The sequence below is a fragment of the Simochromis diagramma genome, unplaced genomic scaffold (genome assembly GCF_900408965.1).
Source record: "Simochromis diagramma unplaced genomic scaffold, fSimDia1.1 OVJJ01000333.1, whole genome shotgun sequence".
NCBI lineage: Eukaryota > Metazoa > Chordata > Actinopteri > Cichliformes > Cichlidae > Simochromis > Simochromis diagramma.
The window spans coordinates 2,160,171-2,183,273 of NW_024386765.1; the positions used below are offsets into that span (position 1 = coordinate 2,160,171).

The 23,103-nt window shown below is 40.2% G+C and overlaps 1 protein-coding gene across 1 annotated transcript in view; it reads left to right on the plus strand.

The window, feature by feature from the left end:
* Window positions 1–715: 715 nt before the first annotated feature.
* The window catches only part of fa2h (fatty acid 2-hydroxylase), a 32,167-nt gene continuing 9,779 nt past the window's right edge, over window positions 716–23,103 (plus strand). The window contains exon 1 of the mRNA XM_040035565.1: window positions 716–1,120. Within this exon, the coding sequence (XP_039891499.1) occupies window positions 839–1,120 (282 nt within the window). The 5' untranslated portion in view covers window positions 716–838. The remainder of the gene's footprint in view (window positions 1,121–23,103) is intronic.

Sequence of the window (23,103 nt, forward strand, 5' to 3'; positions counted from 1 at the left end):
TGGAAAAGCACTTTTTCCAAAACCACGTGAATGCAACAGCGACCTTAGATGAAATTTCAGAGACCCTTTAAAAACTATAGACTACCCCTTCAACATGATACATTCAACGCGTCCTGATGTTAACATGAAAATTTCAGGGGTGAATACATACGTGGTCTTTTATAAAAGGAAGGAAATATTTATTTAACGTTGAAAAACTGCGCAGCAAACGCCAGATTTTTATTGATCAGGAAGTGATGACCAATAACGTGACTCCTCTTTATGAATGTGATGTCATCTGACTGACGTCCTTTAACGGTTTCATTTGGAATAATCAACATGAGAGATGTTAATTTTCAGCTATTATATTGTAAAGCAATTTATAATAGTCTTTAGCAGCAGGTTGGGTCCACGGAACAGACTTCTTAAGTGGTTGTGTCGCTTGTATCGGTTTAACAGCAACAGGTGCTTAGGAGAGTTATGCTGCATTCGGGGAGGGTTTGCTTTTGTGTAAATATAACGGCTTTTCTTGCTACTGTTATAAAATATTAAAATAAAATATTAAAAATCTGCAATCATAAAAAAAAGAATAAGTAATCACCGTAGCATATTATTTAGAAGTTTTCGATGCGCGTATATGCAGATGTGATTGTAAGTCAGTTTAAGACCTACTAACTACGACTTTGGTGAACGCCTCACAAACCCCGCCTCTCTCGTCCGTGTCTCGCGAACTGCAGGAGTTTAAAGCCTCTGGGTGTCATTACGAAAGTCAGTTCATTAGTCAGGTCGACTGTCCACTGAGGAGGATTTGCTCTCAGTTTTCAGTTCAGGTGGACCTTTTTACATCTCCACTAACAGGATGTCTCCGTCCACGTCCCCCCGCTTCTTCACGGAGAGGGAGGTAGCCCGCCACTGCACCAAGGAGTCCTGCTGGGTGCTGATGGGGACCAGGGTTTACGACGTGACAGCCTTCTTGCGGATGCACCCGGGTGGGGAGGCACTAATACGCAGCCGCTCCGGCAAGGACGTGCGCCAGGCGATGGAGGGACCCCCACACCGGCACTCGGAAAACGCCCGGCGGTGGATGGAGCAGTACTACATCGGGGAACTGGACAGAGACAGCGGCACCGGCGAGGCACAGGTACCTCCCTTCCTCCCTAACTAGCTAGGATGACACCGCTGACCTCAGAGTAAACAACTTAAGAGGAAAAGAAATAAAACCTTCTTCCCGCATCTTCTGTCGATCTAGTTAAAGATGTGTTAAAGTGATATCTCATTTTTGAACCACTCACCTGTTGAAAGGTTAAAGTTTAATATCTTTCTTGTTAACTTAGCTCTGTGGACTTTAGAGTCATAAAAGTGTAAATCGATCCCAGATTTCCGTTGTCAACTTTCAGAAGTTTCTAGCATGTTTGTCATTTGGCGTCTTTAATCCCCCCTGCCCTCCCCCTCCCCACGAGCCCTGCTAGGTGAGATCAATATTCCTCACACCTTGTTAAAAAGCTGTCAACAGTCTCACATTTTCTACTGTAAGGAGGTTTAGAAGTGTTTATAGACTTCATTTGATTCCAGACCAAGAATTAGGAGAAGGAAACTAGTCCCGGGCTCTTGGAGCAACAGGTGTATAATCGGCTCTCATTTGACTTTATTGGGCGTTTTCCTTCTTAGGTAACGAGGAAAAGGGAACTGGCATTGATCATTGAGGACGGGAGTAAGGGGTTGGTGATGGAAAAGCAATGCTTGTGTAATTCCTAGGTGGAGGAGGGAGGGGCTAACAGGTGAGGGTGGGGTTTTGGTGAGCTCTGGTGGGTGTGGAGGGGTCAGACCTGTTAATGAATGATTCAAAGCCTGTGCCTGTGTGCGTGTTTCTGAAAGAAGGCGAGAGAAGGAAACTGGTTCGTCTTGTCCCGGGAGAGGGGGGCTGCAGACTGGGGGGGAAACATGCCCCCTTCTGTCTCTGTAAAATGAATCCACACCCAGCCAGGTCCTGCAGGTTTCTGTGCGTGTGAGGAGGGAGTTTGCATAAATCTCTTGCAGACACAGTTCACATTTACATGGCTTGCCCACTCTCACGTGTGTCCTTGCTTGTTGGTTGCGTCTCTGCATAGAAAGTTTACACAACTGCTCTAACAAAATGCTCTGTGGGACTTCGAGGGTTAGTGACTGATAAGCTGTAAGTACAAAGGAAATTACTTTTGGACCCCTTTGTCTGTCAGCTGTGAGATCTGCACATGCATGTAGTTGACAAATTTGGATGGGCGGCGGGGGGGCTGACAAACTGTGGGTGAGGGTGCTATGACTACAAAGGAGTCAGATTGACCCAAAAGATGTCAGACCCTGCCTTTTACGACCACTGGATCCCCACACTATAGAGGCCAAGCGTATGGGTTTTTCCTTTAATTTGTCATTTTTAATGTCTTGTCTTGCTTATGGCTGATGGAGGATCTGCGTGGCAGTTATGTAAACACACATTTTCACACCGTTTCACATGAGCTGTTTGTGATGTTGGTGTTTGTCTCTTGAAGCAACAACAGCAGCTAAGAAAAATAATGTAAAAACAAGTTTTTCAAGACTTTTGATTTAAATTGTGCCTCATTTGGATGCAGTTCACGACTGAGGTCAGTGACTGGGTGTATGGAGGACCTGTTTTGACTCATGTCAAAATAATCCGTATTTCATTCGTCTTTTATGTGACAGAAGCCATTTTAACTAATCATGCCCTTCAGGATTGAATTGAATTGAATTGATTGATATACCTTTATTAGTCCCACAAGGGGAAATTTCAGATAAGACTTAAACCAGCTTTCTTGGGATTGGCTATCCCTCACAAACCAAAAGGGTTAAACGGCATGTGGGAAGGGCTTCTGGGTTCAAAGGCAGATTGGCACAATGTCTGCTCCTTACCAGAATTTGTTCTGCACAAGGGCAAACGAGGCTTCTTCCTCCCTTTCACAATAAAAGTCCTTGACTTATAGATCACTGTGCATGTAAACTGTTTACAGAAGTGTATTGAAGCAATTCACAACAATTTCTAGATGCAAATCAAGCAAAGTGAGAAGAAATCAAGAGTCAGATGAAACGAAACCTATAGAAACAAGAGAAAAAATATAAAATGGGGGTGGGGGGAGATAAAAAGTTTTAACAACAGCAAGAAATGTATTTATTTATTTATTTATTTTTTAAATTTTAATCATTCATTTAGCAGGAAAAAAATCAGGCTTGCAGGGTCAGCTCAGGTCAGATCTTAAAGATATGTGCTCTTAATATCATATAGCGCCAAGAGTAGATTATGTTGTCACTAGATTACTTTTCTGAATGATGACTAATTATTGATTTACCATGGGTGTGAAATTCTGAAAGTATGAACACGTAGGTCACATGACAGACCAACTGACTCAACAGGATATTCCAGTCATTTCAGTGAAAGATCACATTTGTATAGTTCGTTCTCTAGTCATGGCTGACGAACTGCTCACCCTCTCCCTTCCCAATGAAACTGCTGCGAATGTGTGTGTTTTGTTTTTTTGTTTTTTTTTCTCTTTAATAATTTGCTGATTGGCTGTAACTGGCATTGTCACATCACCAGTGCAGAAACACACTCTGAGACTTTAAAGCAGTTTTAGTTCTTTGTTTTTTGATGGAAAAAAATTAATAAATCAACCGTTTAGTGATAAATGTGATATACATTTGTGTGGACTGGAGAGAAAAATCAGTGGAAGTACCACAGTTTGGGCTTCAGACATGAATCTCAATACTGTTATTATTCTTATCAGCTATATTATTAGCCAGAGGTGGGCTTTCTGTGTTTGTGGGAAAATCTGCTTGCAGTAAAAGAGAAACCAAAGTTTAGTGCTAAACTGATTTCGTGCTTATTCCATAACTGTAATAAGAAAGAAATAGTCTTCTAAATATTAAGCCACTGTTTTAGATGCCATCTAAAACACTCCCATTAAGACATTTATATTTTTGAGTCATCAGTAAATAAATGAATTGTTCTGCATGTTTGATCCCAGCTTGAGGTCGATGCTCCATAAGAATGCTCCTAGTTTTCTTATTCTAGGAAGAAGCTGTGGAGCAGAGGGTTAACCCCCTGCTAAGTAGAAAGACGTACAGTCTATTCTCTGTCTCAGGGGAAGACTGCCTCATAGGAAAACTATGACTGCAAGCAAGTCTGTATCTAGAAAGCTGTGAGCTTGTACAGCGTGCTGTTTGAGGAAGCAGCAGTATTTAAGAAAAAAAAAAAAAAGATTAGAAGCAACGATTTCGTAGTAGGAAGCATGCATCCTTGAGTGAGAAGGAAGAATCTAATTGTTTTCAATCTCTATTTTTTCTAAACGGCACCTCAGAAACTCAAATGTCAAGATCACCTGAGATTGGCAACATCTCTTGAGCGATAATCTTTCTAAGAACTGCCAGTTAAGAGTTGATCTTCAGATGGTAGATGCTGCACTGCAGTCAGAGCAGGAGGCGGGACTCGCTTTTCCCAGGTGTGTGAATGACAGGTTGTATGTGTATACGCATTTGGGAGGTTTACTATCAAACACTAGGTAATGTTTACACTATCAGCAAATCGAACTGGTTTGTAATAGTTGTTCATTCCTCCTACTGACAAACGGTGTTTTGAAATTACTTTTTTTTTTTTCCCATGATTTAAAAATGAACTAAAACAGGAAGTAGTGCAGTGTCTTCTGAGATCGACTGCTCAGATAATGTGTAACCATAGATAGTTTAACATTTAAAGGTGCTAAAAAAAGGATTTTCGTATACTAAATGATACTAAAGCTCACTGTTGTATTAATAGTACTCATTCGCAACAGTATTGATTTATTTCAATTTTTTTTTTTTTTTTTATAGCGCCAAATCACAACAACAGTCGCCTCAAGGCGCTTTTTATTAGGTAGACCCTACAATAATACATACAGAGGAAAAAAAAAACCCAACAATCATATGACCCCCTATGAGCAAGCACTTTGGGGACAGAGGGAAGGAAAAACTCCCTTTTAACAGGAAGAAACCTCCAGCAGAACCAGGCTCAGGGAAGGGCGGGGCCATCTGCTGTAAACTGTTGGGGTGAGAGAAGGAAGACAGGATAGAAGACATGCTGTGGAAGAGAGCGAGAGATTAATAACAAGTGTGATTCAGCAGAGAGGTCTATTAACACAGACCTTGACACCACCAGTGCCATCTTTGCCTCCACCAGTTGACACAGCCCCTCCTTTCATTAGCAGAAGCAGTTGATGTTCACAACCTATGTAGTGTCAGTTACCCGATAACCACAAATCCGTCTGTTCTAGATTACATCATTGCTTTAGTATGCCTAAGTAAATGCCATGTACTGTAGTATTATTAGGAAGGTTTAGTCAAGGCCTGAATACAACAAATGTGTCCCGTGATTTATTTATTTAGTTATTTTATTTTATATTTTTTTCTTTAAATATATTCTGGAGGACTGAAGCTGAAGTGGACCAGTAAGAAGAGAGCAGAGACATCTATCACTGTATTCATAACAGCTGAGTTCTTTTTCAATAGGTGTGCATTTTAACCCTCTTTTAAGAGCACTTCAAGGTTCAAGGTTCTTTATGTGTCACATGCATAGTTATAAAAGTATAACACACAGTGAAATGTAGCCTGACACGCTCCTCGACATGTGCAAAAAATGGGGGGTGGTGTAGAGGAAGAATATATATATATATATATATATATACACACACACACACACACACACACACACACTGGGTGAATGTGCAGTAGTAGCAGCAAGCAGGTGAATTCTGTACATTAATATGAATAGACATCTGACTATTTTACAGGATAGACAATATAAACATATTTAAAATTAAAGGAATTGAAATGTACATTGTGCCTTGGTTTAGTGTCTGGAAGACAGTCCTGACTCAGTCAATTATAGATGATGTGAGAGGGCGGGTGTGTGTGTTTAGGGCACGGATGGCTTGGGGATAGAAGCTCCTCTTGAGTCTCTCTGTCCTTGCCCGGATGATGCGGAACCTTCTACCAGATTGCAGAAGTTGGAACAGTTTGTTGCCAGGATGGTACTGGTCCTTCAGTATCCGCGCTGCTCTAGTCCGGCATCTCCTGGTGTAGGTGTCCTGAAGCGGGGGGAGAGCAATCCTGCAGCAGCGTTCTGCTGTACGGATCACTCTCTGGAGAGCTTTTTGGTCCTTCACACACTTTAAACCTCTCGAAGGTTGAAAGTGCTTTTAACTTCATTCACTTTTGTTTTTTGTTTTTGGTATGACAGATGATCCGTTTATCCACAAAACCTGCTGACAACTCACATCAATACTTTTTTTACAATTCTTTTTTCAGTCTTTTAGGCTACTGCAAATTTAGATTTAGAAAATCTAGTCATGTTATTAGACCTGACTCTACACAAATGTTTGACTACGCTGAGAAGTTCTCCTGTTGATTAGTAACTATGCATAACGTTGTTTCCATGTTATTAAAGTGAACATGTGATGCATATTTTAAGCTCTGTATTGTTGTTCTTACAGCTCTGTCCTGTTGTTCTTCTAATAGAGTAATGTTGTATGATTCAAATTTCAAAGTAATCCCTCTTTATATTAAACTGGGACTTGTTGAACCTTACCTCTGCCTCCTCCAAAAACATCCTTTTTTTAAAAAAAAAAAGAAGAAGCCAACCTCGTTTTGATTGGCTGCTCTTTGTAAACAGAAGGTTTTGAACAGCAGGTGGGTGGGGCTTCTGAGCATGGTCATCACTGTGAGCACATCCTGTGCATCATTTAGAGTGAAATGTAGAAAAGCTCTCTTAATTGTTTTCATTGATTACTTGCACATATGCTGATATCATTATGTGTGATATCATTTGTGTGCGCATTTGTAGCAGAACTAAGTGAAGTACAGGGTAGAAGCACTACTGCAATTGCATAAAAATTTCTGTTATGCAAAAATTGTATAAATTCTCCCACTGATTATCCACTTCAGCACTTTCCAGTTCTCTTCATGCATATTTCAGGTCAAGTGAAAACAGAACTGCACATTCATTCCCAGGTGCAACTTTGTTCTGTGACCCTGCCCCTGTTGTCTTGAAGGAACTGAGCCAACACTGCCTATCAGCCTCTGGACAGTATGTGGAAATACCTGGCCCAAAAGTGCTGAACACATTCCTTCCATTTTTGTGTCATTCAGCTTGTTTGTCGCACTTGTTCTTTCTATAAACTGCAGAAAGAGAACAGAAGCTGGCATGTAAACTCCTGACATGCAGGAAAAAGGAGCTGCATAGTCATGGACTTGAGAGCATAGTAGCTGTATTCTTAAATGTGAATCTCTAATGAGGGGATTGTGTACATGAATGAACAACAGCTGAACAGAGAGTGGCCATATGTAGGATAGCAGTGTTGGAGTACAACAGCCTAGTTATGCACTTTTTGAGTGGGTGATGATGAATATAAAGTATAAACTCTGGCATGCCATGATGGTGGCTGTTAAGTTTTGTGGACTGAATTCTGGAGGGTGTCCAGTTCGAGCTGGTGGATCGTAGGAATGCAGACCTTCGTGTGCACAGGTCTTTCCCCACTCAATGGCGGGATTGTCTTTTATCAGAGGGCACAGAGAGGAAGACGGAAGGACCTGATCCAAATATTACCTTTTAATATCAGTATTAAAACATGCTAACTGCCACATGTGTGTGGCCTCTAGCTTTCAGAGCAGTGAAATGGTTGTTTATTAAAGACTTTGTCCTTCAGAGCAGGTTTTTTGACCTACATTTTCCTTTTCCTTTTAAAAAACAAAACAAAAAAACAACTCTTCTCCAGGACCTGTGTCATCACTTCTCCCTCCACCAAGCTATACAAGTGAATTACCTCTTTTACTATTCTTAAGAGCCGCCTTTCCTCTATCGCCATGGTGATACATTACCAGTAACATTGTTTACCTTTGCTGCTATAGGGACTGCAGATGCAGCAATTAGTGCACAGGTGCAGGCCTCTGGTGGCTTACGTCATCACCACAGAAACACCTGAGGAAGGGTGGGGGTCAAGGTGGAGGTGCACTAGGTGGATGGTCAGAGGGGAACGGAACAAACATATGCCTGAAAGATTAAGGTAAAGGTCCCACAGGAGTGACACTGAAGCCTGCCAGCAGTCTTTTCTCTTATTGATTCATTTCACCACAGCATTCTTTAAATATTAATTTGTGTTCATGCACACTGGTCTCAGGGTACGTGGTTGCCCTTAACAACTTACAATTTTTTAGTAGTTTTATCCCCAAGTACCCTGACCTTAAAAATAATGTCCTTTTTCATTCTCCACAACTTAGGTTAAGGGTTTAGGGCAGTCTCTGTCAGCTTTTGTCATAAAACAAGACAACCCCCCCCCCCCCCCCCCCCCAACAAAAACAAAACAAAACAAAAAAACAAAAACCTTTGGAGCCACAAAATGCGTCCAAGCCTTTCTAATTAAGGTGACGCAGATTATCAATTATAAATGAAGCCGTCAACATTACTAATAAAAGCTTTTCATTGTAACTGTGTGAGTTCTTTCTTCTGAACAATATATATTTATATTTGTTAAACAAATACCACAACATGTTGGGGGAAAACCTGCAGTTTTATTTGTCGTGATTAGCTGAGAGGTATTAGTCATTAAAATTCCTTCCACCCCACCTCTTTCTGTAGCTTTACACAATGATAAAAGCACTCTTTCCAGCATGTAGGCCTTGGTGGGGCTATGTGTGTATACAGATTTCGTGGATGCAGCAGGTTGACTAATAGCTCAGGGGGAGAGCCCAACACATTGACACACATTGACACACATTGACACACATGCATATGCTCAGAGATGTGTTGTTGCAGAAAAACAAACAGTTAAAGGTGTGGGAGAAACAGACAAGACTTTCAGACACACCCAGAGAAGGTGCAGGAGATGAAAAGGCCTGAAGAACTTTGCAGCATCGTCTTTAGGGAGCGAAAGTGTTATTAAAGGGGGAGACTTTGTGTGCAGTACAACGTGGCTGCTCATCAGGTTAAGGTCTCTAGACAAACTTTTGTCTCTGGGGAATGCTGTGAAACGAGTGCGACATCTTAGTGTCTGGTGAAAAGAGTTGGCTCACAGCAGTACGCAGTGGGAGCAAGAGATAAATGTGTCAGATATCTGGGGAATTTGCTCCTGCCTTTTGGATTTGGGTCTTGCTTATGGTCACAATATATTATACACCACAGGCTGGAAACCAGAGTAAACATACAGGAGAAAGCTGTTAGGCTTTTGGTCCAGGGAGAGTATAGGTAATAATAATATGACTAGTCATTAAAGTCCTGGACTTTTCTTGTGCACCTCTGTAATGGGTTATGTGCAGCTGCTGTTTTTCTTTTTTTCTTCAGATTACTCTCTACACTGTTCTGAGCAGTTTTCTCTCGTGTTTTTGTGATTGACACACGAGCGTGTCAAATCAACAGCTAAACACTTGAAGTCAAAGGGAGCCAAATCTGGGTAGTTGGGTGAGAGGTGAGGTTTCGGTGTGCTGTGTGACAGTTGTCACCCCCCCCCCCTATATTACAGATGGGTATTATTATTACAGAGACTCTTGGGGTAAAATGTACATGACACTGCTTCATGATTTGCGGGTGGGGTGTGAATGACAGTCATGCTACTGGCTGAACTTCTGCTAATTCCTGCTCTCAAAACTGCTGTTTGGTTTGTATTCAAATACTTGTTTTCTTCATCACCACCACAGCCATGTGACATCCAGCCTCGTCTGACACAAAAATTAATGTCAGCTCTCTGCAGAAGTTTGAGCTCTGCGATAAAGATGCAAAGGAAGTGGTCAGAATTCTGTAGCGTAATTCTCAAATAGCAATATCTGGATGCACTCCAGATATTTATTTCACACTGTGGCTTAGCATGCTCACACAAAGAGAATACCAATGTAAAAATAACATTATTTGGGGGGGGGGGGGCGGCATGTATATTTGATATTGGTTTGATTGGCTTGATCGGCATCTCTTATAAAGTGACGTAGCTCTAGTAAAATAGATTTGAATGTTAGTAAAGCTGAAATCTAAATAATAATAATAATAATGATAATAATAATAATACATTTTATTTATAGGCGCCTTTCAGATCCTCAAGGTCACCTTACAGTAGCACGTAAAAAATACCATAAAAAACATAAGAAAAATGTGTGTGTGTGTATATATAGCAAACATGGTAGATAAAATTTAGACATAAACAGTCATAAAAGTATAAAAGCAAATATAAAAACTGAGCAAGGTAAAAATGGCCTAAGACAGATCAGGTGTATGCAATTCTAAACAGATGGGTTTTGAGTAGTGATTTAAAAGTGGTGAGACAGTGTGTGGTCCGTAGAGCAAGTGGAAGTGCATTCCAAAGTCTCGGGGCAGAACAACTAAAGGCTCTGAGTCCCGTGGTAGTCAGGCGAGCAGGTGGAACTGACAGAAGGGAAGCTGAAGAAGAGCGGAGTGTACGAAGGGGCGAATATGTATGGAGAAGATCGGATAGATATGGAGGAGCAAAGTTACGAAGCGCTTTGAAAGTGAGAAGCAGGATCTTGAAATTGACACGGAGGTGAATTGGAAGCCAATGGAGCTGTTTAAGAACAGGTGTTATATGTTCAGTGGATCTAGTTCTGGAATTAACTGGAGTAGATACTGATCTGTGAGGGAGTAATTGAACAAACTGTGAGCGGCCAGAGAGATAAGAAGTAAACCAGGCGAGTACTGTACCATTGATGCCAATAGATGCTAATCTGTGAAGGAGGATGCGGTGGGAGATAGTATCGAAAGCTGTTGTAAGGTCAAGGAGAATGAGGATGGATATAAGTCCAGAATCAGCTGCAAGCAAAAGATCATTGGTGATTTTTACTAGGGCTGTTTCTGTAACGTGACATGAACGGAAGCCGGACTGAAACTGTTCGTACAAGTTATTTCCAATGAGATGATGATGAACCTGTGCAGCCACTATCTTTTCAAGAATTTTTTGCTAGGAAAGGGAGATTTGAAATTGGCCTGAAATTATTTAGATTGGAGGGATCTGAACCATTCTTTTTCAGTATTGGAGTTATTATTGCAGTTTTAAGAGAAGAAGGAACAGAACCAGATATGAGAGAGGAGTGTACAATATTTAGATGATGATGACTTTAAGTTAGTAATTATGGAAGATAGCTGAGTTATTGTGGGAAGTTCAAAATTGGATAGAGAGGATGACAGCTGAGAAGGACAAAAAATGCAGATAGAACAATTGACCATTTCACAGGACGAGGGCAATTGTTGATGAAGATTCTCAATCTTGGTGTTTTTAAAAAAAAAAAAAAAAAAAAAAAGTCCATAAATTTGTTGCAAACTGTGGCAGAGTGTGTATGTATGGCAAAGGTATCTGGGGGTTTAACAATATTATGCAATGTAGAAAACAAAGTGCGAGTGTTTCCTTCAGCAGATTCAATAACAGAGGTGTAGTAAGCAGATTTAGCATGATGAATAGCTTCTTTATAGTGTTGTATATGACTGAGATACATGTCCTTGTGAATAGTAAGTCCTGTTTTCCTGGAGAGACGTTCTAGGCGGCGTCCAGTAGCTTTAAGTTGGCAAAGTTCAGATGAGTACCATGGCGCAGAGCGAGAGAAAGAAACAGTTTGAGTTTTTTGGGGAGCCAAGGTATCTAAGAGGTTGATAAGTTCATTGTTATAATGAGATACCAGGTCGTCTATGGAAGCTGAGGCATCAATGGTAGAGAAGTTATTAATGCCATGGGAAAGAGCTGATAGATCAATGCCCCTACTATTTCTAAAAGTAATTGAGCGGTTTAGTTTATTTTTGTATAGTGGGAGACTAGCATTGAATAAAACTAATTTATGGTCTGAAAAAGGCATGTCCAAAACAGCACAATTCTTAGGGGTGACACCAATACAGCAAACAAGATCCAAAATGTATCATTTGGAGTGTGTGGGAACGTCCATATATTGGTGTAAGCCAAAATTGTCCAGACAAAATATAAAATCTCTTGTGGCTGAATTTGATGTGTTGTCCATGTGGACGTTAAAATCGCCCAGCAGTAGTATATTTGGAGATAAAAGTAGGGTTTCAGCGAGAAAGTTAGAAAAATCAGTTAAAAAGTCAGAGTTGATTTTAGGTGGACGGTAAACTGCAACTAATACTGTGGGGGTTGGTTCATTAATTTGAATCAGCATGGATTCAAACGAGGAGTAGGCAGGAGCAGAAAGAGAGGATACCTTATACTTGCTGTTGTACAGGATCGCAAGGCCACGTCCCGACACACGGGGCTGGCGGGTGTAAACAAATCCAAACAAATTAAAAAAATTAAAGGGTTTATATATGACTACAAATAGGGCAGTTCGATATAACGATATATATCGGATGACGATATAAAAACGTCTATCGTTTCATTTTACGCTATCGTTTGTTTCGTGGTGTTGCAAAATAAACTGTTTACGGCAATGTTTTTTCACCGTTTTGACGGTCACTGTAGTGGCTATATTAATTTCTTAAAGTTCTCTCTTTCTCTTATATTTAATATAACCACACTACGGACGGACAAGCGCCTGTTTTTATGCGTTGTCGTTAGCAACAACGACGGTAACAGCATCGCGTGTCCGCTTGTTTATGTTCCACATAAACCTTTCACAATAAAGCTCAAGAGCCTGTTGAGACTTTTCAAAATAAACTGAATCACGTGAAAGAGCAGAGTATTTACGGATGAGAATTAAAAAAGAGCCGCCAGGAGCTAAAAAATAAACCTTAGACTCAAACGTTAGAACAGGCTTTTCCCCGCAGCACGCCGTGTAATAAATACGCACAAAGAAAACGGCGGCCTTTACAACTTATGTCTAAAAATGTATAGTTTCATGCATCGGTTAAAACACTGGACTCCAGCTACATGACGCGCAGCTGGAAACACTTCCCGCAAGACGAGCTGCCTGAGATTCACAGAATTTACAGAAAATGTTACATTTTTGGGATTTATATCGTTATCGGGACGATAGAATTCTTATATCGGGATATGAGATTTTGGTCATATCGCACAGCCCTAACTACAAATAATCCGAACAGGTGATTGGTGTGTATCTAACCAGGTTATGTCGCCGAATGAATGAAGACAAGAGAATGAATTACACATGTGTATGTGACAATTGAGCAAAAAAGATCCGCAAGGGAATAAATATTTGAATGGAATACAGAAAGTCTGAGAGCCTCACCGTGTTCTGATCCATTACCAGGTGTAACTGTCACCTGATATTGAAATTTAGTTGAATGGAAACACTTCCTCTATAGATTGATGCAAACGGACACAAATGTTTTGCTGCTTCCATGACTAATGCAGCTGAGGGAGTCGAATACCTTCAATAGCATTAATTGTAATTTTATGATCAAGGGCCTTCAGATTCGGTCTGCTCGTTGCTTATGTTGTTTCATGGTCAAAGTGCATAAAGAGCATAGCAGCATAGTGTGAAGGAGGTTGCATTGTGTTTGTATGACACTCACTACTTAACATGTGTCATTGTGGGAATATGACACTATATGGACAAGCTGGCTAGCTACAAAGAGCCTTTGATTCTTGAACAGACAAAAATTCACAACAGCCAGAGAGATGGAGAGGGTGGAATCTTGAGCCCTGGTCAATCAGGTTTGACTGGTTCTTGTAGTGATCTTGTAATCAATGCACGCACACACATACAGTTATGCGTCATCGCCCTCACCCGCCCTCCATTCCACCATCATTTTCTCCCCCCTCCCACCTCATGCAGGATATTTGCCCCTCTGTGCAGAAGGTCTGCCTTTCTAGATTCCTCCATAGTTGCAGCTGATTTGGCATTAAACAAATAGATACAGGAACAGTACAACCCTGTGTATTCATTGTACACCTGAAATGTTTACATTGAGATATTCTGAAAGAAGGTGATGACAGGGACTTCTTTTTATTTATTTATTTTCTTCTTAGGTCTTCCTGTCAAAGAAATCATGGCGATAGCAGTGTAGTCAGTAGTCGGCAGCGTTAGTGCTCCTATTTGCATGTCTTTATTCACTTTTTTCCTAACCAGGTAAAACCCTGATCACAAAGATGTTGTAGTAGTTTTTTGAGGTTTTGCTCAAACAGTACTGGATAAATGAACATTTATTTTATTTGGGGGGGTTCTTTTTAAAAATCCAACTTGTATGCACAAGTTTTTATTTCAGCTTAGTGTGTGTGTCTGTCACGCTTTCTGCCATTTACAGCTTCTCTCCCCTCCTCTGCTCTCCGTTTCACTGGTCCTGCACCTTCTAAATATACAAGAGAATTCTTTAATCCACTCGACAACAACTAGTTATATGATTGTATCGGAACTGGAAACTTTATGGGAAATGTTAAACGTAACGTGCCGGTAAATCAGAACTGAGGACCTGTTTCCTTTCACCCGTATTTCGGCTTTCCTAAATGAACTAAACATGGAACAGCAGGGAATTTAATCAAATGGATTGACCCATAATTAGGGAGGCAGAGCAGATCCACAACCAAAATCAGTATCTGAGCTACAGACTTTGGATTAAAGATGCATTGAGTCGGAAGAGTTCTGACCTACACCTGAGGACAAAGGGTTTGGCCACACTTATCCTAATCCTGGTGTGTGTTTGGCTAATTTGGGAGCGGTGAAATGTTTCATCAGTGCATAATGCATGTTGAGTAATATAAATAATGGGTGCAGGTGCAGCTGTTTCTATATTCATGGAAGAGGAGAGGTGACTGTGCGTGTCTCTCTGCATGTAGCTATCTCTTCCGTGTGTGTGTGTGTGTGTGTGTGTGTGTGTTGCATTCAACCTTCGCAGAAACTCATGTGATCTTCCGGCTGACACTGATGTCATTGTTATCAAATCTAAAAAAGCAGGAACAGGCCTGGGCTTATGAATGAGCAATAGGCTAATAACATACATTTTAACTGGTTGTGGTGTACTTTATTCTCCCCCACCCTCACACGCCACACACACAGAGCCAGTATGTGAGACTTTGAGATGTTTTAATGCAGAATATATCATCAATATTTGGTCATCACCATTGGCCTCACTGTTAAGACAAAACACTGACATGTATTTATTGGTCACAGGTTTTATACCGTGTCCCTGATTAAAATCTGACGCATAGATGAGCTCCATCGTTCCTATTGGATTATCAAGTAAATAATTTACTTGAGGTTTTCTGTAAAATGTGTGAGTGATTGCAGATAAGTGATCATCAGGATTCAGAGCTCACAGCCTTTTCAGTGTTATCAAACCCTCTGCTGAACTTCAGCCTTTACACGTGTATTCTACTAGGCAACGGCACCTGACACACCCTCACATACATGTTCAAACACACACCCACACAATGGTCACAAAGCTCTTGCACAGGTACAGTTTTTCAGAATGAACTGCTCGCTTATTAAGTGCCGCTTCAGGTTTTCCCAGGCTGCCCTCAGACTTTTAGTCCCCATACTGGACATAAAGTTGGGGTGTGTTGTTCGTGAGATATGTGGGGCACACAGTGTTTTTTACATGCCCTTTAATTCCATGACAATAATTCTCACTTTTATTTTTTGCGTGCTTTGTTCTGACTTGCCTGACGTGAACCGTAAATGGTACAAGAAAGTTTGTTTTCTGTGCACAGGTTTAGAGTGGCTGATGTGGAATCAGGAAGGGTCATAAAATTTAAGAAGATATAAGCAATAATAAATGTTTGATCTAAATGTTTTATTTTTTTGATGGCAGAGGTTTTCTAGGGCCCTGCTTAATCTGCTTAATCTTTATACTGTCTTTATGGATGTAATAAACCCCATCAGCCTCCCCAACTGCGCTGACTCGCCCTCCTCCTTCTGCTTTGTAACTAGAGACCAGTGGTTATAAAAGCTGTCCTGTGGATCTGCTGCCTTAAAGGGGGCCTATCCTTTGTTATATATGCATATACTGTTACAGTGGCACAGCCTCATACTGAAAATGGTAAAAAATTCAGATTGTGAGGTCAGCATATGTTCTCAGGCTTCAGAGTGCTTGAAAAACCCTGTTATAAGGTTTGTTTGTTCTGTTGGCTCTATATGATGTCATTGATTTCTGGTTGTTAGCACAGAAGCTCCACCCACTTGTTGTTCCGTTTGCAAAGGGGAGCCGATCCGAAGAAAATTATTCACACTCATACAGAGCCAAGAGTTAAACTGTCTGAAATCAGGCTTTTAAAGGAGGATTTATTTGCACATATGCTGATCTTGTTATCTTTGTCCCTGTTTTAATGTGTGCGTCCATTATTGTAACATAAGGGGAGATATAATAAGCCTTTGTGCCCCTCGCAGCCCTCAAAATGTTTAATTCCCTCTCGCCACATTCATTTAACTCATCCACCCACCCATCCTTTCTCCTCCTCCCTCTCTCCTCATGGCCCCTGACTATAGTTTCAGTGTTGTGTTGGTACCAGGCCACATTTACACCCCACTCTAAACATCTCCTTTGTTTTTTTTGGTTTTTTTTGTCTGTCATTCTTGCAGATTTCTCCTCCTCCTGTTGGAACAGAGCGCTGCTTATGTGTTACTACTCTATCTCATTCCCTCCATTAAATAAGATTATTCAATCTTTGAGTTTTCTCTTTCTGAAGTGTTGAACCATTCTCATCTTATCATGAGAGGCTAGTCTGAGCTTATGATCTCCATGAGCTTTGGCTTGAAGTTTGGGGGTTGGGGTTTAAAAAAAGGCCTCAAAGGATTTCTGGTGGTTTAGAATATATGTTGTGAGTATATGTAAGCTTGCTGTATGCCCATTGTATAAGACAGAACAGTAATGCCAGGTCTTAAGTGTCCTGCTTCTTTATAATGCAGTCAATAGGTGTCATTCTTGATGTTCTAATGGGTGAAAGTCATATCAACATTGCAGGCATACTACCCATTGTCTCTCTTAAGGCCTGTGGTGTGTACATAGGCACTCCTCCATAGATACAACCGAAGATGGACAATCAGTTACTGACCTCCCTGAAATGTATGAAAGCGAGTGGAGGAGAAAAGGCGCTGGGGTTGAAGTGTTAATCAGGAGATTAGTGCAGCTTTGTTGCTTAGTCCCAACCCTCTTTGAACCTTTACCTGAGTAACACTAATTTGCATTACATACATTTGATTCCTATAGTTAAGCCACAAGTATTTTAACCACAGTGGAAAATCAGTACACTTTGAGTACAAAGCAAAGAGGAACTCCCAGAGTTGGCTTGTGACTGCTGTTCCTCTTTGGTTAAACAGCGATCAGCTTCACCACACTCTCATGATGGGGTTTGCTCTAAACCCCATCTAAACAGTCACATCAGAAGCTCTTTCTGATGTGACTGTATCTGTCCTCATGCAATGAGTAGAATTCCTAATACTGCCTTGCTCCTTTTAGGGGTGGACACTGGGAATCATCTCCCTCTAGCAACTCTATATTTAAAAATTGTTTTGGTTTTGTGCAGTCTTAGTGCTGGTATGTGAGGTTAACTTTTGGTTGTAGTGCCAAGTTATCGACTAATGCTAGAAAGCTTGGTTAGCAACGCACAGATGCACATAACTGCTAATTAGTGCTAAGTAACAGAGTGTGTAACTATAGTATGTTATTAATCTTTGAGTCTGTGTCACACAGAGCCATATTATTTCTATAATTCTACTAAAAACCCAAAACATTGTGGATACGTCCAGCTCGCTGAGACCAAATGGGGAAAGTCAAAAAAGAAAACAGTCTCTTAAATATACATAGCGATGTTTAGTTGAAAATTTCATTTCACAGTTTACTGTGAACCAACCAATATTTAGATTTGAGCTTTTAGGGCTCTTTGGTATACTGGTTTTACAGCATCCATGGTATGAACATTGGTCTACAAGTATGCTCAAGTATGTCATTTCCTCCTTCACTTCCTGGTGGCACTTAATGTTAATTTTGCCTTGAAATCGTCACCCACCAACACTAAATGGCTCCATTTTTTTTAACTTAATGTATTCTTGTCTTTGGATGGGGTTTTGACTTAAACTACTAAGTAAACAGATTTCTTTGTGGATGCAGATGTTGTTAACATTTTTAAGGTTTTGTGTACCATAAAATTACTACCCCTCAGTGCTTGTTAGAAATTGTGTTATGAATACAATAAAACTACAAGCAGACTCATTAATCATGGACGAAAAACGAGAGAACAAAACTGGATTGTATGAAGTTATAGTTTTGGTATTTGTTCAAGTCCTAGTGTGTGAAAGTTTGGGTTATTAGAGTTGATGCATGTCTCTGTTTAAAATTTATGTGATTAACAAATGTCTAGATATTCGGGATGTCTTTCCTTAAGTGGAAAAGTAGAACCACAAAGAGACGCCACATCTAGTTCATAGTTTTCAGTTGCATTCCGAAAGACTGTTGTGGTTTCAGTGTGTTGTTTCAGACTAATTTAAAGTAGGTCGCTTGCAGCCTAGATGGGGGTTTTGTTTATTTGTTTCAGGTAAATGGCACATATGTTTTAATTGCTTGAGGCAAACCATATTTGCTTGCTCAATGGCAACAGGACCTGTGAACTTTTTTTTAGTCTGCCACGAGAAATAAGGCGATTGATATCAAATACACAACAAAGGAATTTGCAGTCTGCACTGAGAGTACTTATCATTTAAGTGTGTACACGTATCAAGTGTGAGGGACATTCTTATCAATGTTAAAAGAATAATGTAAAATTCACTTTGTTTTTCTGTCTAAAAGATACAGTTTAAAGGTGAGGTCATTTAGCTATAAATAATAGTGACCACTCGGTTAATTGCTGAATTGCTTCCTGTCTTGGTTATTCCAAGTCAGGTGTGTAAACAAAGCGAATCTTTGGCGACTTGTTAGATGAACAGCCTGAGGGACACCTTGTAACCATGGCGCTGTGGCTTTAAATTTCCCTAATAACTATTGTTTTTGTTTTGTTTTACTACGCAAAACCTCAAAAAAGGCTCACCTTGGCACACTCTTACTGTCGCTGCTCTTTCCTGTGTCACAGAAATGTCCTTTGTTGGCTACCAAGCTGCCATGTGACGCCTCTCAAAGGTGAATGTTAAAGCCGTTGATGGCTTCACACATTTTGCTTTTGCTATCATAAAAGGTAATCATTACAGTTGGTTTAGTGAAGTTTTATCCTCATTTACACCTTCAGTGCTTAAAGATTACTGGTGAATAATCCAGGAAAAGTCATCAGACTATCCATGTTATTGATTTGATGTTTCATGGTTAAACAAGACAAATTTCATGTCTTGACTTCATTTGTGTCTTAAGACCGAACACTGTTGTTCTGATCTAAATTGAATTCTTATTTAACAGTAGCAATGATAAGTATAACTGAACTAAATAGCAGTTATTTACTAGTATAGGGTTGTGTGTTTCACCTTACAAAAGAGGGGGGGGAAAAACCCAAATGTTCTGAGTATGTAACTGTCAGAACTGCCGAGTACTACACCTTTCTTTCACATCCTAAGTAATTTAGTGTCAAACAGGACAAAATAACTTGTGACTTTCCACATTATTCTTAAATTTGGTTTGGTACATGCCCATTGCACAAATTTGATCGCTTTAGTTTGACTGTTTTGTATCACGCTTGTTCCTGTTCGCCTAGCCTGTTAATGCTGTTCCATTTTACTGCCAAGAAGAAGAAGCAAACAGACACAAAACATGTATGTAATGTTGTTTGTTGATGACGTTAATGGCAAGTCTGTCATCCACTCACTTTGTTTGCAAGTTTGAGATTAGCATGTACTTTAAGCTGGCAGCAGGAAGTTTGATGTTATCTCTTGTTTAGCAGCTGGTTTTGAGCTATTAAACAAACATGAAATGCTGTTATTTTATTCCATAACTTCTCATATCGATCGATCAGATGTTTTGTAAAAAGCTTAAATTACACTTTTGTAAGAGTAAAGATTACTGTTAAATAAATTATATATATATATATATTAGGGGTGCAACAATACTCGTATCGATATTGAACCATTCGATACAGTGCTTTCGGTTCGGTACGCATATGTATTGAACAATACAAAATTTTCTGTTGATCGCTCAGTGGATCTGCGTTCGACTACTCCGCCTAGGCTGCACTGTCAAGTGCAGATCCACTGAGTGCAGCGCAAGCTAGCAAGACAGAAGCTAAGCTCGTTGCAACATAGCTACTGCCTCAACGCTACCCGAAACTGAAGCTGTGTCCCAAAACGTCGGCTGCATCCTTTGGAGGACCCAGCCTTCGCGGTCTACGTGGGCCGGGTCCTTCAAAGACATGGACAAAAGTAAAACAGTATGTCGGATGTACCACGCAATGCTCAATTGGTGGGAACTAGTGCGTTAGCGCAGTTAGCTTGTTAACGTGTTGACGCCGTCCAGCCCCACGCCCGGGGCGATCCGCGATAACTCGTTAACGGAGATTTGCCGCGTTATGGCGTTAATCTCATTTTAATGAGATTAACGCCGACAGTGCTGACAGCACTAGTGGGAACACAATGAATATGACTGCACATTAACGGCGACATCATCCTAGTGCAAAGACAAGTGGAAGCAGACAAAAACAACAAGCACACATGCTACAAACTTTACCCGAGTCATTTAGACAGCCATTGGCACATGATTCTCCTTATGGGGACCTGATATGTTTAATATGCTGCTGAGAATATAGCCCAGAAGAAGCGTATAGTATAGCTTTTATTTTGGAAAGAGCCATTTCTCTGTAATAAACTCTCTTTTCCAAAGATTGATTTCTCGATCAGATAGATTTATTATTTTGTTGTTTCAGCAACATTACATTTAAAAACTGTACTTTTGAGTTAAAATATATATTTATAATTGTAATAAATGACAAATTACAAAAAAATGTTCATGCCTTTTTATCGAAAAAAATATTGAACCGTGACACCAAAGTATCGAACCAAACCAAACCGTGAATTTTGTGTATCGTTGCACCCCTAATATACATGTATATATTTATACAGAATTTCTCTTTTTCAGTATAAAGTTGACTTGGGTTTACTGATCTTACAAAAATGATGACTTGAATCTCAACTGGAGGATTGAAACTAAAAGATCCTCTGCTGCTCTAATGTGAGCATTGTTCCTGTGTACTTATATGTTTGTGGTGTGTGGTGCTGAGTTCCACAGTGGGTATGATTTATTGTTAGGGGGTTATGTAATAGAGGGTTCACATGTAGGGTTTGTGTACTGTCTTTACTAAAAACAATTTACTTTAAAGCGGTATGTGAAGGTTTGAATGTATTTGTCAAGGCAAGAACGTGAGGTGTGTGTTTGCATTACCTGCTGACCGAGACTTGAACAGGTAATATTATATTTATTTAAAAAGTTGGTAAATATTGATGCATATTTAGTGAGGCTTTGCTTAGTAACCAGATGAATGAGTATCTGTCTGCTTTTTGGGGGGATTTTTAAGCTACTTTCATGAAAATGCAGGTAGTATTTTCTTACGTTTTGGGGAGCTGGGTGTCATTTATGTTTTTCAAGCACAGTTTTTGTTTAGTTTTTGGTTTCTTTTTTCACATCAGACTTGTTGTCTAAAATCATCTGTAAAATCCCAGTTGAGTCAAAAATCTAACACATTGTTAGTTCCTGCACACTGGGCGTGACTCTGATCACCTGTTCTCTGTACTGAGTCCTTCTGCAAGCCGCTTTGCAGCCCACGTCAACCCCAGTTCCTCAATTTCATGCTCTTTGTGACTTGGCCATTGTCATGCCTTTTTTTTTTTCTTTTCTTTTCTTTTTCTTTTTCCCTCTGAGGGTATCCTGGTGCTGATCTCCCTGCTTTTTGGCTTCCCATGAATGTACATGAGAGGTTCCCAGAACAGAGCGACACCAAAGCTTTCAACATTTAAAAAAGAAAAGGGGAAAGAATTGTTTATTTCCTGACCTTTTGTATTTATTTCTAGCACAAACAAATACAGGCTCTGTAAACCTGCAGCAGCTTATCCAGGATCACTAACCTCGTCCTTGCCAAAAATAGGCCGCAGATCCTCCCATTTTAATGAAAATCTGGTGGGAAATTTACATTCGCAGTAATGGCCACCCTCACCCTGAGCTCACCACACCTGCAGGGTTCACTGATGGAACAAGGCCTGAGTCACATTTATTCGATCATATGTATAAAGTGGGACGAGGTAGAGCTCATTAAACATTGCATTGCTCACTGTTTCACGTAGGCCATGGCTGCTGCTGATACAGAAGGTGTGTCTGTTTATTGCTTTCGCGATTACGTGTGTGTGTGTGTGTGTGTGTGTGTGTGTGTGTGTGTGTGATAATAATAAAAAAAAAAAAAGGGAAAAAAAAAGAAATGGAGGTGTGGTAGCAGCTTTAAGCCGGTAGTTTCTGCTTCTAATTAGCGTCACGAGTATTCTCATATCTGAACCACATTGGTCATGACCACCATCTTCTTTATGAAACTGGCTTAAAGGATTTGGCTTGTTTATAATATTTCTGCTGTTTTAATTTAAAAAAAAAAAAAAAAAAAAAAACTGTGGAAGGTTGTTACCGGCTGTAAATTCACAGATACGATGATTTATTGTAATATAAAATAAGGCGCGAGCGAGAGTCACGAAGATGAGAACGTGAAAATCAAGTTAAAGAAACATTGAGCTCTGCTAGTTCAGGGTGAGCTACAACTTCAACACTATTCTCTCAGGATGAGTATGGTGTGATAATGGGGGGAGGGGGTGTAGCGTTGCCTCTGTGGGTGTTGAATTGCCAAGGCGATGTTAGTAACAAACCATAGGAGGCCTTATGTGTGAATCCAACCAGCTGATGAATATTTCACCTGACTGCCGTGGGCTGTCGATCAGAACAGGGCGTTAATCCGACAATTCCCAGAGCTGACTTCATACAAACGGAATGTAACTTGACATGCATTCTAACTTTTTTATGAAGGCCGCAAGGATAATCTGCCCACAGTCTACTGCATGAAGACTTGGCTGGTGGCTTTAAAAGGCCAAGCTGCTCTTATTTTCATGGGAAAGAGCTAATGTATCTTTTTGTGGGTTTTTGTCCGTTTGTTGCTTAGTGCAGTTTTGCATAAATCGATCAATTTGACTAATCAAGGCTTTGTTGACAGAACATCAGTCTATCATAGACCGTTTTGTCCTTTTTTTTTTTGTTTTTATTTCTTTGTCATGTGA